A 17,004-nucleotide genomic window follows, 5' to 3' on the forward strand; every position below is an offset into this window, starting at 1 on the left:
GTGATTTATTTGTCTGCCCCATGCGTTGGCCGCAATGCTACCATGTGTCTCAAAAGGAGAGAGCTTTTTCAATTTGTGTCACGAGCATTTCGCTTTTTTACTAGCAAGATTTTTAGATTCGGACAGCTTATTGAACCGTAAAAAGAAGATATTCAAAGTTTTTGAAGTTGAACTGAGGTCGAACCGAGGTCGAACTGTGATAACATCATAATTAATTTAATAATTAATTAAAGCCTAAATATAGATATTAAATTTATAAAACTAGTAAAATTGACTAATATATCTATATATGTAAGGAAAATTTAATGATTTTTAAGCATATATTTAATAATTAAATAAGAAAGTTAATAAAATAAAATAATAACCATGAAAACATTAAAATTTATGATTAATTTTTGAAGTAAAGTTGAATATCTTTGAAGGATTTTAATTATAATTTTTTTTTATTCCTTATAAGAGATGAATAATTTAATTAAGTAGAATAAAAAAAAAAAAAAAAATTTCTAAGGGGTTGGACTGCATGATTCTTGCCACCGGTTCATGTGGTCCAACTACGGTTTTAGGGGTTCACGGAATTGCCATATATGCCTGGTTCTTTATGCTTAAAAACCAGTTTTCATTCCGGTTTTCGATTTTCACGGTCCGACCTCCCGATCCGGTTGATCCAGTTCTGAGAACTATGCTTACTAGCCCGTGAGCAACTCGCGACTTTGCATCTAGATTCTTGTCTATACATAAAGGATTTTGCTAATGTGTGCCTTAAGAACACACAATAATTTTTATTTTTGGAAAAAAATTTCTTGAGAATTGAAAAAGTATTGATAGCCTTTTCAATTCTTGAGAAAATGATTCTAGAGAATTTTGGTTTGTTCAATTAGCACTTTTTTTTTTTTTTTGGTAATATCACATGTTGAACTCTTTTTATTATTATTTTTATATACATATGAACGGTTAGTTACCTTGTTTATATATAATAACATAACAAATTATCACAATATTTTCATAATTATTGAGGTGTTAATTCCTTATAGGTTAAAATAAAATATCATACTGGAACTAACTACAACTAAAAATAAAATTATTGTGAAAAAAGAAGTGTTACATCCACAAAATTTTTCATAATACTTTCATAACAAATCATAGGTGGTAAATTGTTATTGGTTTTAATTTAAACTTATTAATGAAATTATTTTTTTACTCACCAATAGAAATCTATAACAACTTACTATTTATAATTTGTAATGAAAAGATCGTGAACATACCATTTCTCTTGTGAAAATGTTAAGTCATCTTGTTGTCGTTACAATATTTTCACAATTGCTGAGATATCAATTCTTTATGAGTCAAAGTAAATATAACAAAGTTATACAGGTATTATAAAAATGTTGTGTCATTCTTTGTGTTTCTAGAATTTCTTTTTATTAGTCAATTTTTGGTGAGCCAGAATTCACTATTTCACGTACAATGTTCTTGGGTTGAATTTTTGTATTTTGTTTTGTATTTTTTCTCTTTATGTACCATTTTAAGTAAAAACATAGTTTTACACACACACACACACACACACACACACACACACACAAAATAAACATAAAAAAAACTTAGGATTAAAACACTTTTCATCCTTTATGTTTGGGGTAGTTCACACTTACAAAAAAAAAAAAAAAAAAAAAAAAAAAAAAAAATTGTTTGGGGTAGTTCACAATTCCTCCTTAAACTTTAAAATCAAGCAATTTCCCCTTTACTATTTTAGAAAAGAGCAAATATGTCATATTATTATTCTCTCAGTTAAACCCTAATAAAAGCTTATTATTCTTAAAATATTCTATTATGTAATGTCTAAAATACTCCAACTAAATTTTAACATTCCAAAATTTTTCTTCACGCATTTTGAGTTTTAGATGGTAGTAATCCTTAGAAAGTTCTAATGATAATATAAGGCATTTTATTCATTACCTTGAGAACATTAATTTTCTAGGTTTAAATCGTTGATACTTATCATTTATCTAATGAAAAATTTGATGACACATGCCTTTTGTTATTTTTTTCTTTTTTCTGTTCTTGCCTAAAATATGTGTTAATTAAAAACTAATTAAGCTAAAGATTGCACCTAAACTTGTGTAGAATGATAAAGAAGAAAGTATGAATGATAGAGTTTTCATTGTGTATGGTTGAAAGTAATTGAAGAAGAGTTTCAATTGTAGCATATGACATAATTCGTTATAAAAATTTAACTATTGTGACAAGATTTTAGCAAATCTTAGTTGTTTATTATTGGAAAATGATGATATTCATTATCATTCTTAGAAATTTTTAATGAGTTGATATTTCTTTTAGCAAATAGGTATCAAAATTCTTATACGAATTAAATTAACTTTATATGACATACATTTTTTTTATGCATATAGATTCATATAAGAATAAAAGGCTGAGATTTCCATCACTAAACGGTTTTATGTATATAGTTTCATATAAGAATAAAAAGTTGAGATTTCCATCACTAAACGATTCACCGTGTATAAATAATGTATATGGGCTGGCTCATAGGCACCAATGTGCACAGTCGATCTGTTGTCTGGAAATCCAAGGGCATGCATTGGATATGTGGGTATGCTTTCAATTTGAAACACTTGTACTCACTCAAAAGTCAAAACCATTCACTTAAGCATAAACGTGAAATCAAGTTATGGGGTTTTATTTATTTTTAAATTTAAAAATTGTATGTAGTGTAGACCTTATTAAAATATTAATGACTAGCTTTTTCCTTATAATATATAATATAATTTTAATACCATATAAAACTCATTAACTTTATGAGAATTTCATGCATCTGTTTTTAAAAACATACAAATAAAACTCCACTTTTTTTTTTCTTTTTCATTTTGTTACCTTTTTCCCATTAGAAAAAAAGATTTTTATGATTAAAGGACATGTTCTATTTTGTCATTAGTAAACATATGAAAATTTTTTTATTTAGCATTTTTATTATATTTCTTTTAATATTAGTGCATTTTATATATGTTAAGGAAAATAAAAGTGGCATTTATAATTTAATTTATGTAAAATAATTATTTTCAATAAATTTAATTTTTCTTAAAACCATTATCATACTCTAATATGTAATCTTTAATTTATTTAATTAAAAAAATGCTTTAAAATGTTTAAAAAATATTGAGTTTTATTAATATAATTTAAATGATAATTACGTAATGACTTAAGGAAAGAACATGTCTTGAATTATAAAAATTAAAATTCATGAAATTTTCTTATCTACAAGAAAATCAAACTCATGTTCAGTGTGTGTAGATTTAAAAACTATTGTTGTATTTAGAGCCTATTTGGCATCAGCTTCAACTTTTAGTTTTTATTTTTTATGTACAGTTTTTTAAAATCTCACTTTTTTTTGCTTTTTTTTTTTCCCCACTTTTTCAAAAATTTTCAAGGTACAAGTATTGTGGGGGCCAGTCAATCAACAGGCTTATTAAGGTCAGGATCGTTGGGCCTGTGGCCCATCCGAGGATGCATATCAGTCCGAGGAGGCCAAGTCAGGTCATAAGGGTGATTATCGAGGGGGGATGGTAGTCAATATCACAAAAGTAGAGTTCCGTATTCGTCCGAGGACGCCATACTCCTCGGCAATATGCGTCCGAGGATGATCAAGACGCGGTCTTGTTACAACCGGACCTCGGAATTATGTCACCACTGAAGATGGGATAACAGACCAAGGGTAAGAAGGAAAAGACAAACAAATATCTATAACTACAGCTGTCTCCGCATTAATTACCTCTCAACCAACTCTCTGGCCGCATTAATGTGGAGGTGATACCTGAACAGTAAGGAGGCAGCCTTACAGCTGCCCATAAGAAGTTCCAGGAGGTGCTAGATGGGACAGAAAGAAATCCCCCGAACCCAACCTACACGTGTGTGGTGAGGATGGAACACAGAGGGTGGTATATAAACTGAAAGAAGAACGCGCCAAAGGGGATCGGAACACAAAAAGAAAGAAAGAAAGCACAGACTGGGGAAGAAGAACATAAAAAAGCGAAAGAACTATATCGATTACGAAAACAAAATGATCGTTGCGCCAGCTTTGAGCCTTCAATATACGTGAGGGTGAATCTTTTCATTCCACAAAAGTTAATCTAGCTCTTAACACCCACGCTCTACAAATTATATTGTTTGGGCCTATTTACGTGCGAACCCAGTATCGTTTTGGGTCGTTACAAATCGTGTCCTTACAAGTATAATTTGCACACTTTTGGTAAAAAATTGCTAGTGAAAAGTTAGATAAGTTGTTTCCAAACGGACACTTAGCGTATATCATTTTGAAAATTTTTTTCAACTCCACCACCTTCAACTACTTCACTTAAAGAGTCAAGTACCAAAAATCAATTTTTTCGAAACTCATTCCCATACCACACTCCAAGACTGTGTGCGTGAACGAGTCTCGAGGGGGCATTTGTAGAGAGGGAAAATTCCCGACCTATCGCAAGCTGACACGTCACATTACCAAGTCCACAAAATACAGCCAATTACAGAGCACCATGTATTACTGCTAGGTTTTGCTATCACTATTCAGAAGCCAACAGAAATTTGCCAAGTGTCATGCAAGAACCAATCACGCATCAGCGCACGTGTAAGCGATGACTCAAGCAGCCTCACACGTGTAAGCGATGACTCAAGCAGGCTCGCACGTGTAAGCGATGACTCAAGCAGTCCAGCACGTGTAAGCGATGACACAAGCGGACCAATCAGGCTGTGACATGTGTCACCAATCAAGTTCCGCCACGTATCGCTCACCCACCCCAAAACTCCTATAAATAGAAGCCTTCCTGAGACATTTAGGAGGACCAGAATTCAAAAGGGAAAAAGCTCTGCGAAGATCAAGCCTCAAAGCCTTCAAGAACTTCAAGAACTTCAACCCCAAAATCGGAGAACATTCGAAGCAGAATCATCCAGATCATCTGCCTAGATCCTAAAGTTCACGGGAATCAAGCCAGAAGTGTCCGAAAACATCAACAAACCACAAATCAGTGAAGCTCAACGGATTCAAGCCTCTAAAGCTCTGAAGAACTTCCACCACAAACCTTCGAAGACGAAGAACGCATGAAGAACACGAAGAACGCGAAGAACAAAGGATTTCTAAACAAGCTCATAGCCAGAGATTCATTGTAATTCTGTTTCAGTAATCTTCGATCCATCCCTCAACCAAATTGAAGGATATTTTGTGTTCAAGTCAAAACCACATTACCACAAATCCAATCAATAAGTCTTGCAAGGAGATCGAATCAGAGGATCACTCTTTTGTAATTTCAGAGAATTGTACCACACAATCATAAATACAAATTCGCATTTGTGAAACTATTTTACTTGTTTGATTTATTTCAAACAAGAAATTTAGTCGCTTACATATATATATATATATATATATATATAGAGAGAGAGAGAGAGAGAGAGAGAGAGAGAGAGAGAGAGAGAGAGAGAGAGAGAGATGGGTTTAAGTTATACTAACTCTAAGCAATATTACACTACCCAATAATTTGTTATTGAATTCATATTTTAAAAATCTCACCATTAGATTTCATGTTTTATATGTTTTTAACATGCATGTCAAATTTTGTACCAATCTGATGTTATCTACTATTTTATCTATAAACTCATCTTTTATATGTTATTTTAAAATACAAAAACTTGAATTCAAATAATTGAGTTGGGTTCAAGTTACACGAGCTCTAAGTAATGTTACATTTCCTAATAACTTGTTATTGAAGTTTCTCAAAAAAAAAAAAAAAAAAAAAAAAACTTGTTATTGAATTTATATTTTAAAAATCTCACCATTAGATTTCATGTTCTATATGTTCTTAACATGCATGTCAAATTTTGTAGTAATCGAATGTTATTTACTATTTAATCCATAAACTCATATTTTATGCATTATTTTAAAATACAAAAACTTGAATTTAAATAATTTATCGATGACATAGTTATTGATCTTTGATTATCTTGAGAATTTGCAAAAATAAAGGATAATAACAAAAAATTTAATCCAACGGTGGATTTGTCAAAATTTACATCCAATGTTAAAATATTAAGTAATGTAACATTGTTTAAATTTAAATCAAGTGTAACTTGAACCCAACTATATATATACTACACTTAATGTAAGTTTAAGCAATATTACATTACTCAATATATATATTGATGAGGATAAAATTATGCTGACAAAGGTGACGGGACAGACTTGACAAAGGTGACGGTACAGACCTGACAAGGGTGACGGGACAAACTTGACATGGGTGACGAGATGGTTTTGCCGTCAGCATTCCTTCAAGGCTGACGGTGACCTGAAGTAAAAGAACTCCACATAGGGCCGAACATCCTGAAGTTGACGGGATAAGCGTAGACTGACGGGATAACATAAACTGACGGCGTCAGTCTATGGAATGTTTGTTCTGCACGTTTACGTGTACAAGTAAATAACTTGCTCCCCACATTTCATGAAACCTAAGGACTTCTATATGGAAAGAATCCCGTAAAATACGCCCAAGAAGACTCCTATAAGGAAAAGACTTCTACTCCAAGGAAAAGAGGGGCAGCCCTCGCTACTATAAAAACCCAAGCACCCTCACAAACCAAGGTACGCATAATTTACCCTCTCTAGCACTCTAGAGCAGTGAGAATAATTCTAACTTGACCTTCGGAGGGTGTTTGGCCGGTACCACACCGGTACTCCCCACTAGGTTATTCCTTTTCGTTGTGCAGGTGCCATTTGCGATCGTACGAGGAACGTGTGATTCACTGGTGGTATTATTTCCGGCATCATATATATATATATATATATATATGTAAAATTGCTAAAGGAACACAATATTCCACTATTTTATGGATATATACCAGAATTGCGATGTGTCTATATTAATTGTCATGGTCAAGGTTTATCCTGTTTGTTTGTTTGTTTTTTTTTGTTTTTTTGTTTTTTTTTTGTTTTTTTGTTTTAGGAGTTCATTTTAGTTAGTTGGTTCATTTTATGCCTAATTGTCATAAAAGATTTAGCACATTTTGCTTCTTAATTAAATTATCAGTTTGTTTTCAAAAAAACCATGAAAAAGACAAGTGGATAGTTTGTTGTGGCGGATAATTTCTAAATAGCTAAAGCATTCACATTAATTTATGCAAAAACTATTGTCCACTTAAAATAAAAACCTACTTTTTTTTTTTATAAAATAAATTTTAGCTAGCCATTTTTCAAAACATCCACATTTGGTTATGTATTATATACTCTATTTTATTAAAATATAAATTTTATTTATAATTTTTGTAGTTGTTTCTCTCCCTTCAAACAACTATCATCATCAACTTTTTCCCTTAATTCTTGGATAACATAAAGAAATAATAATAAAATAAAAAAATCGTTTTGTATAAGTTATAGTGACTTGTATTTTTTTTTTTTTTTGGGAAAACGAACCAATTCATTCATTCATAAGATTGCAACTGTCAAAATACAATGCCTCAAGAGCAGGTGGTAGAGATTCTTCCGACCATACCAGTTCACTATCAATCAGTCTAGCAAATTTAGCCAATGAATGGGTGCCACAAAGTTGACTGTCCTCCTAACATAACTAATGGAGTTGTATATTTGCATAAGCAGTATAGCAAAATCTCATTTTCCTTTAGCTAAATGGTAATTTTATATAAGATGTGTATCATAGATTAACCTGATAACATTAAGAAGAGCTAAAGATTTGTCTACCTTTGGAGAAATTATAATATCCTCATAGTAGACTCTCCTATCTTTGATACACTTCTCAATGCTTATACAAAAAGTTATTTATAAAATTGCTTCGATTGTCATATGCTCTTATAACTGCTTTAGAACTTAGGATAAAAAGTGTTACAGACATGTTATTACTCATAATTAAAATTGTGTCTCCAACTCAAGATTTCAATACTACCAATTTTATTACATTTAGTTGGAATGTACCATGGTACAACCATATAAGCTACGCCATGGGTCCAACTATATTATATTAATTATTAACTACTCTTTTCATAATATATATATATATATATATATATTAACTACTCTCTTTTGTCATTTTTATTTCATAGGGAACTTCATTTACATGTGTATTCCTAACAAATTTTTATCACTAGCTTTCATTGGATAGTTAACTAATGGATTAAAAAAAGGAAAAATAAAATTCTATAAACATAAAAGTATATAAATCCATTCATTTGTTTCATCCTCGGTGAAAGAAGATAAAAAAAAGATATTAAAATGCTAATTCAATAATCAAAATAGGATGCCTTGACACTTCAATTCTTCGAGTCCACTAACTGTCCTGCAAACATGGCAACTGTCAGTCTCACATATTCACACATTTCTTAGATGACTCCTTTTCACATAATTATTGTGTCATATTTTCTAAATGATTTTTTTATCACATAGTTTTTATGTTGTAGTCATTGCTTTTTTATGTTTACATATTCTGATTGTTGCCTCTTGGTTAATATTACTAAGCAGTAACTATGTCAAAAATTAAAGCCATTTTCCTCTTAGATTTTGTAATTATACCTTTCAGAATCAATTAATTAATGCACACTAAACATGTGTTTTCCTCTAATTTATTTTCTGCCTATATATTAGCCCAAGTGGCTTTCCATTTGTCATTCAAGCCTTAAAAATTTGATCTTAGTTTAATTGTTGTTTTGATTTCACCGTTTTCTGTAAGAATGGCTGGCAGCTCCTTGCAACAACAGATTGCCTCCATGAGGCAATCCTTGTTTGACGAGGTTTTTCTCTTCTTTAGTTCTTTGCTGAAAAAACGTTGTAGTTGTTTTCACTTCATTTTCAATACCCCATTACCATATACTGTAATATTCTGCATGGTTATTTATACCACAGTTTTAGTTCCCTTCATGAAAATTATTTGAATATGCAACCCCCTCTCCTTTTTCCCCCTAGAAGCTTACTGTTGAAATATTTATGGGGGAATATTTTATTAAAAATAGAACAAATGAGTAGCAAAATAAAACTTAATTATGCACTTACCATCTTACCACGAAAATAGATCTTTAGTTATCTCTTTTTTTTTTTTTCTTTTGGGGGGTGGGGGGGCTTTGTTAAAATGTTGTATTATGCCTTCAGTCATTTTATTTAATTTGTATAAATTATAATACTAGACATAATATATGTTGCATATTATAATGTTCACCAAAATTTATGGTGGAAGTGTGAAAACCGGAAATCCCAATGATTTTCATAAACTTTTTAATAAGAAAGTTAAAATTTGATTCAGAATCTCAGATGCTAAGATATAGTACTAATAATCAAATTGTGCTAATAAAGTACCATTGTTTTGCAGGGACTCCTAAATGAACAGTTCATTGAATTGGAGAAATTGGAGGATGCGAGCGACCCAAACTTTGTTAAGAATGTTATAAATGTATTTCTAACTGACTCACTGAAAAATGTCACTGGCATAGAAGAATCTCTGTGAGTTGCATAGTATAAATTTTCTTATGATGTTTTTCTACTTAGTTTAAATCACATTAGTTAGTTTCTTTTCTGAGCAAATTTTATGAATTTTAACAAAAAAATAATGTAACAACAATGATAATAGTAATAATATTATCTTCAAATTCTAAACTTACACCCCTTGTGATTGGATTATGATTAAATAATATTAGGCTACATTTGAAGGCTGATGAACCCCTCGATATCACTGAACTGGGAAAGTTTCTTCACAGACTGAAAAGCGGCTGCCTCGGGTACAAAGAAAAACTCTTCTTTTTAAGATTTGTTTTCTTTCCTTTATTTTGCACTGGACATGACCTCTATTTTTTTTGTTATCTGCAGAATTGGAGCTAAAAAGGTGCCTATTGAAGTTGAGAAAATGCTGCAATGTTACGAAGCAGGCGACATGGAAGGGTAAGTTTATACTTATATACTTAATCTGTTTCCTCATGTCATGATAAGTTGTAGTATTAGATATAAACTTATCTATTTATCTTTAATTTGTTCTCTCATCTATGATTTTAGAGGAGTATCTAATAGTTAATTATTATTATGTTGAAATCTGAAATCAAAGTGACACTTTCACCGTATGTTATACAATTGTAGGATTGAGATATATAGGTTTTACAATTTACAAATGAGCGTAGAGTATCATATGAAATATCTCATAGAAAATTATTGGGAGAATGCTATTACTGCCATTGTTAGAAGTTTATGTTATTTCATAAACATATTGAATTTGAAGGCCACATTAATTATTAGTATAAGTGCTAAAGCATTGTTGCGAATTATGGTCTTGTCAATAACTATGAGCAGGATGAAGACTATACTTCCTACCATGAAACAAGAATATAACATTCTGGAGAACAAATTGGAAGCCTATTTTGAGGTTCCTCTCACTCTCTCTAAATTAATTTTCTTGCTTAAGCTCAAGCTAAATGAGTGACATGTTGATTTGTTTGCTGTTCATTCTACAGCTACTTCCACATATTGAACCTGGACAGTCATCTGATCCTCCAAGCAAAGGATCCACTAGTAGTGGGGAATGAAGAGATTATTCACCATTTCAATAATAGTAGTACTAAATAATGGCGAATAAAGTTCAGGAATTTTGCCTTTGATGGTCAAATAATAATGAATAAAAGACAGGTGCTCGGCCTACACGGCATGAGACTGTTGCTCTATGTTTTTTTTTTTTTAATGTTGTTTAGGCATTTTGCCCTTTTGTTACTCAAATAATAATTAATAAAGGACAGGTGTTTGGCCTACGTAGCATGAGACTGTTGCTCTATGTTTTTTATTTAATTTTCTAGAACAAGCCATTTTATTTATTTTATCGAAATTCTATTTTCGAACTAGTTTGTTGATGGTGGTCTTTGCATACTAGTAATAAAGCTTACCTATTTTTTAAGAAACCCTTTAACCTTATTTGAATCTCACAAACAACATTAATTTTGTGTGAATGACTACTAAACAATTTTTATTTATGAAGCTCGTAAGGGGTAAAATGCAAGTATGGCATTATTATCTATAGAAAAATCCAAAATGACATTTGCATGTCTTCATGGAAAATTGGTGATACCACATTATCTTAGTCTCTCTCTCTTTCTCTCTCTTTTATTTATTTTAAGTAATATAACTAGTTAGTATGCTAGTGCATTTGAAAGTTTAATAAAATATGATATTCTCTCTATTTAAAATATTTCCTAAAGACACAATTAACTAATTATGATATATATATATATATATATATTAATAGATATTTATTTATTGATTGTGTTTGTATATAAAGCTATTTATTCAACCATTTAAAGAAAATATAACGTAACATGATACAAAATAAAGTTGTAAATATAAAAGATTTTACAGAAAATCCTTATAAAATTTTAAATCAGTAAAAATATATATTACACTAATGACATAAAAAATGTAGCTCTCAAAACTTTTATGGCAACATTAAAAGAAGTCAAAAAAATTCAAAGATTTTCATTATAAATATTAAAGATAAGGTTGGGATTTCCACTCTACGCTTTTATAGAATATAAATTCATATTTTGTTTAAAGAATAATAAAATATGAATTTCATAATTAATTAAAAAATATTTTAATAAAGTTACCAACAATTATATATATGTACCAATATAATAACTACTTAAGAAAATCCTTATTCAAAAACTAAATAATAGAATTTGTAAAATAATGAATTATATAATTAAACTAATAAATAATGAGAGGAAAACCCTAACTTATTATTATAATCAATAATGATGAACTAGTCACTAGTGGTAAGATGGCTGACGTTTTAATGGGATACCTTGCAAAGAAAAAAACAAAGATTTTTGGACTGGTGTGGCATCGATTCAAGCACTCAGTTGCCTAAGACAGTAATGATCTCACTAAAGAATCATTATGATACGTTGCGTGATTAGCTTTTGTACATTTCCTAGGCATAGAGAAATCCTAGATTTATAAGCTTGTTAGTGCAAATTCTTTGATTATAGGTCCCTATCTCAATCATTATTATATTCATCAAAAAAATCTCAATTATTATTATACTGGTCTCGTTGATACTGTTTTCATGGGCGGGATTGGCAGGGTTGCTTCTATTATGGGCCACATTTTTGTTACTTATATACTTCCATAATTGTTAAAAAATAGATCTTAAATATAGGATTATCCATTTCTTCTTTATCCTTTTCTTTTCCTTGATCAAACAATTAAATTTCCAGCTAGCGTAAAAATTGGAATATAAAGGATGCAAAACACTGGTGTTTTTTAAATAAACTATAGGAAATTTGTTTAAGTAACCATACTTAGACAAGTATTTTTTTAGACCCGTACTAAAAGGGAATATTCACGAAATTTCCAGATTTGTAAGATGTAAAAATAGAGAAAAACATGCAAAAAAAAAAAAAAAAAAAAAAAAAAAAAAAAAAAAAACAAACAAACAATCACACAAGACAATATTTACATGATTAGACAATTTGCCTACATCACGGAGTTGCAAGGATTTCGCTATTCTTAGGAAAAAATACAAGATGCAACAATATAATTTTCTCTCTAAAAAATAACACCAAAACCCTAATCTCAAAAATAACAGTTTTTCTATCATGCGTATAGGATTCACAATGAGCTACAAAATGGGCAAAAAAAATTTCCCAAGAGTGTTGCCCGAACCCCCAAGGAGGCTTAGTCCCATTAAAAACCATAATAATATTATTTTGGCTTGGGTCATAATCCTGATAAAATATAACTGAGCTCCACAAAACCTAACAAGTACTATGATCATAGCTGTTTCACAATGATGTCTAAGTGGCAAAGTCTTACTAGTTTTTATTTTTTTTATTTTTATTTTATGTGAGTTAAAAAAAAAAAAAAAAACAGTTTTTCTATCATACGCACAAGATTCACAATAGGTTACAAAATGGGCAAAAACATTTTCCTGGGAGCGTTGCCCTTGGACCCCCAAGGAGACTTTGTCACGCTCCAAACCCAAAAGAGCCCAAAGCATGAGAAAAACATCTCAAAAATACCTGTAGATTTTGTTCATTTCAACAATTTAATCCAAGTTAAATCATATCAAGTACCAACATTAAGAATTATCGTAATAATTCCATTAAATATACTCCAAAAGTAAGTCAGAGCTCTATGCAATAAATACAATGACCATTGGTCACAAAAAAATGGAGATCTGAATAAAATAATTACATAACATCAACTTGTCCCATTAGTGGAAATAAAGTCATAACCACTATTAGATACAAAAGAATTGAGTCAAGCCTACTCTAAGTTATACATCATTATTTATCTTCATCACAAAAGTCAACCTCCATCAACAGTTAGTCTAACCACTGCTAGCCACCAAAAAGCTATCTCAAAACGATAGTTGCCTACTTTGAAGAAGTTTGTAAAATAATAGAATGAGATAGAACCTAATAAATAGCATAATTAATGGGGAAGGGGGAAATGTAAGTTTCATGATAACAACAATTTACAAATCATGTTTTAATTTGGGAATTTCCAAATAATTTCTACAAAACCATTTCCAAAAATAATATGATAAGAATAAATAAAATGACAGGGCACAAAGCTTCTCAAAATGCTCTCATGAAATTACATATATAATATTTCTCAATATATCTCAACATGAAACTACGTACTATACATTGTGAGCAATAACACCACCATTCCAAACCGGAAAATCTAACCTAAGGCCACATGACAATTGCTGACAGAAAGCTGGAATTTATCTGATGACACAAAGCCGAAACTCATCGTTGACACAAAGTCAGAATGGATCTGCTGACACAAAGCCGGAACTCAAAGCCGAAACTTATTGCTGACACAAAGCCAGAACTAATCTGCCGACACAAAGCCGGAACTCTTCGCCGACACAAAGCCGGAACTCATAACCATCACAAAGACGGGTGCTAAGATACCAATGTCACACTGACTAGAGTATCTAGTTGGGTAATCACCGGGTAATCACATGTCATAGCTTAAAACATAAAGAGCTTATAATTTACAGGAATTCAAAACACAGTTTAATTTCAAATAGTTTCACAAAAACCTTTGAAATATCCAAAATATTCACAAAGTTCTCAAAGCTTTCAAACTCATTTCTTGTCAAGAAGATTTTGTATCAATTTTCCCAAATATCAAAGCATCTTTAATTTTGCAAATAATGTAATCAGAAATAAAACTCATTCTCAAGAATTTAATCAAAGATGCTACTCTTTTCCATGCTAACAAATAATGCATTTCCTCATATGCGTTGCCAAATATGATGTCATTTTTCATAAATAGTCCTATACAATAAGGTCACAACACAACACTTTTTAAGAAAGTATAATCCCGCAAATAATTTTTCAAAATGTGTTTGACCCAAAAATGACATTTATGCAACACGGTTATTTTGCAAAAAATATCCCATTAAAAAGCTACTTATATTGCAACCCGCAAAAGCCTAATTTTCCAAGCTCCAAATAAGATTAGTTAGAACCTAAATAATACCAAGCAAACCTATCACAATAAGCATAAAGCTTGAAATTGTATCTAGCTACATAATTAGGAATTACCAAATAAGCACTAAATTAGACAAGCCTAGATTTAGCCTCACAAATAATATTTTCCACTTCCAAAGTTTCTCAACCAATTCCTTTACAAGGTATTGACACCCATTATATTCATAAATCATTTAAGATATTATCTCTAACATCAAAACCTCAATAATTTATGTGTAGTTTCCACAAGATATTCACAACATCATCAAGAGACCCATGACACCAAAATCACAATATCCTTCAAAACAAACAATTTAAATCTTTACTAGCTCCAAATAAACCATAAAAATTATATTCACCATTTATTTCATATGATATAGCTCAAAACTTCTAAATTTTCACCATTCACAATCCTTAGTTAGCCACCACTAGTAAAACCATAAACCCACTCATCAAATTAGTCCACCGAATCAAAAATCCATATACAAAATTACAAGCATATCACCCAAGAAGCTCATAAATCTCAAAAACATCATTATTAAAGTTTGGGTAAAAATAACCTCAAACAAGAACATAATTCCCATAAAAAGAGATTAGAAATTTTACCTCAAACAACTTATGTGAAGGTGTGATGTTCTTGAGGGTTTTCCAGTGATCTTGCCAGAAAAAAAAAATGGTGGAGGTGATGAGGAGTATACTGGTGGGAGAGTGAGGGAAAGGAGTGCGTGCATGTGTGTTGTGTTGAGTGAAAATGAAAAAGAAAGGAAGAACAAGAACAAGAGTGACCGGCCAAATAGAGAAAAGAGAGAATTGTGAGATATGTGGTGGGGGAGGATGGGTTAGGTGGGGCACATGTGAGCCTTAAAAATCTGACTTTTTTTTTGTTCTTTTTTTTTCTTTTGGATTGGGCTGTTATAGGCTTAGTTCATTAAAAATCATAACAATATTATTTCAGGTGGGTCCTAATCCCAATCAAATACAATTAGGTTTCAAAAAAACCTTATAAGTACTATGATCACAATTGTTTCACAACGATGTCTAAGTGGCAAAATTTTACTAGTTTTTATTTTTTTTATTTTTTTATGTGACTTCTTATTTGAGATCACTATTGACATTACTTTTAAAAATACTATTTAAAACTTGCCATTTAATTTTTGTTTTAAAAATATGGTGTACTTAATTTTATTCTATATATGCCAATATGTTTAAAATTACATGGACTACCAATTTTTTTAATCGAAGTTCTCAAAAATAACCCTATAATTTTTAGTGGGTGTAATATTGCCAAAAAAAAAAAAAAAAAAAAAAAAACCTTAAATCACTCAATTTTTGTATATGAACATAAATTCTTTACAAATTGCGCCTAATTAATTGAACGTGGCTCTACTGCTGCAATAATGTAAACTTATTATTCATGACCAATCATGGTAAAATAAGAAAATGGTGCAATGGATTATAGGGGTGACAATTTTGTGTTAGACATGTTATGTTCATCTCATGTTGAAGTAGGGTATTCCATTATGTGTTTTGATACAGACACTACATATTTAATAATCCTTTCAAAACTCTAAAATATAAATAAAAGGAACTCAGAATACACGCACAGAACAACAACAACAACATTAACCATAGAGAAAACAGAACAAAAGGAAAACACGACACAGTATGACTATGTTTCCAATAAGAAGATTATAGCAAAGAAATTAACTTTTATCAAAACGGTGTCACCAAAGCACTAATTAATAGCTATTAGCCTGTCTTACGCTTTGCTAATTATCTAGCAGCCAGCTTTTCACATAAAAGTGCAAAATACGACTAGCTTGTTCCTGTACTTAAATGAATTTTATAGGGTATAGCTGAATTAATTTCTAGGGACAAATTAACAAGAACTAGCATAATTAACATGTTGCCAATAATGATTGCTCTTACTATTGGGATTGGATTGCTGGTTCTTCCAGAATTGGTGTTTGCAAAAGAATATGTTGTTGGAGATGAGAATGGCTGGAATTATGAAGTTGATTACTATGCATGGGCAGATGGCAAGACTTTTTATGCTGGAGACTTATTAGGTAATTAATTGTGCAAGTACTTATTGACTCTCAAGGATAGTTTAATTATTTATTTTGTAATTTCATTTTTTTCGATAATTCGATAGTTATAATGGGGACTTGAACTCTAAATGTTTAGGTTAGAAATGTTAGAAGGGTAAAAGATGCTAGTTGAGTTATAAGACTCTTGGTCAATGATAGACATTTCTCGAGATTTATAGACAAATTTTTAAACAAGATTCTTGAAATGGAACAATTTTATACAGAATTTCAGTGAAAATTACTTTTAGAAGTATAAATTTTTTGTTCCTTTTCTCAAACAATTTTCAACAGAATTTTATGAATATTTATTACATATGCAGCATGTACTGGAACCAAAAAAAAAAAAAAATCCCCTTCTCACAATTGGTCTTCTTCAGGAAACAAATAAGCCTTGTTT

At 30.7% G+C, this 17,004-nt stretch overlaps 1 protein-coding gene and 1 long non-coding RNA gene across 2 annotated transcripts; one reads left to right on the plus strand and one right to left on the minus strand.

The window, feature by feature from the left end:
* The first annotated feature begins 8,730 nt into the window (after nt 1-8,730).
* On the plus strand, nt 8,731-10,563 carry LOC126721928 (pseudo histidine-containing phosphotransfer protein 2-like). The gene is made up of 6 exons (XM_050425014.1): nt 8,731-8,790; nt 9,363-9,493; nt 9,688-9,768; nt 9,857-9,928; nt 10,331-10,403; nt 10,492-10,563. Exons 1-6 carry the CDS (start codon nt 8,731-8,733, stop codon nt 10,561-10,563), a joined length of 489 nt encoding a protein of 162 aa, XP_050280971.1.
* Nucleotides 10,564-13,202: 2,639 nt separating this feature from the next.
* On the minus strand, nt 13,203-15,302 carry LOC126721992 (uncharacterized). Its single transcript, XR_007653938.1, has 2 exons — nt 15,124-15,302; nt 13,203-13,404 (listed from the first exon to the last, which is right to left on the minus strand). It is a non-coding gene; the product is annotated as an uncharacterized LOC126721992 (long non-coding RNA).
* Nucleotides 15,303-17,004: the final 1,702 nt, after the last annotated feature.

The sequence above is a fragment of the Quercus robur genome, chromosome 4, assembly GCF_932294415.1.
Source record: "Quercus robur chromosome 4, dhQueRobu3.1, whole genome shotgun sequence".
Lineage (NCBI taxonomy): Eukaryota > Viridiplantae > Streptophyta > Magnoliopsida > Fagales > Fagaceae > Quercus > Quercus robur.

Excerpts from the sequence above, each read along its gene's own strand:
- LOC126721928 (XM_050425014.1), top strand. The coding sequence starts at position 8,731 with ATGGCTGGCAGCTCCTTGCAACAACAGATTGCCTCCATGAGGCAATCC. Across the intron at positions 8,791-9,362 it reads GGCAATCCTTGTTTGACGAG|GGACTCCTAAATGAACAGTT; the intron begins GTTTTTCTCTTC and ends ATTGTTTTGCAG. Across the intron at positions 10,404-10,491 it reads AATTGGAAGCCTATTTTGAG|CTACTTCCACATATTGAACC; the intron begins GTTCCTCTCACT and ends TTCATTCTACAG.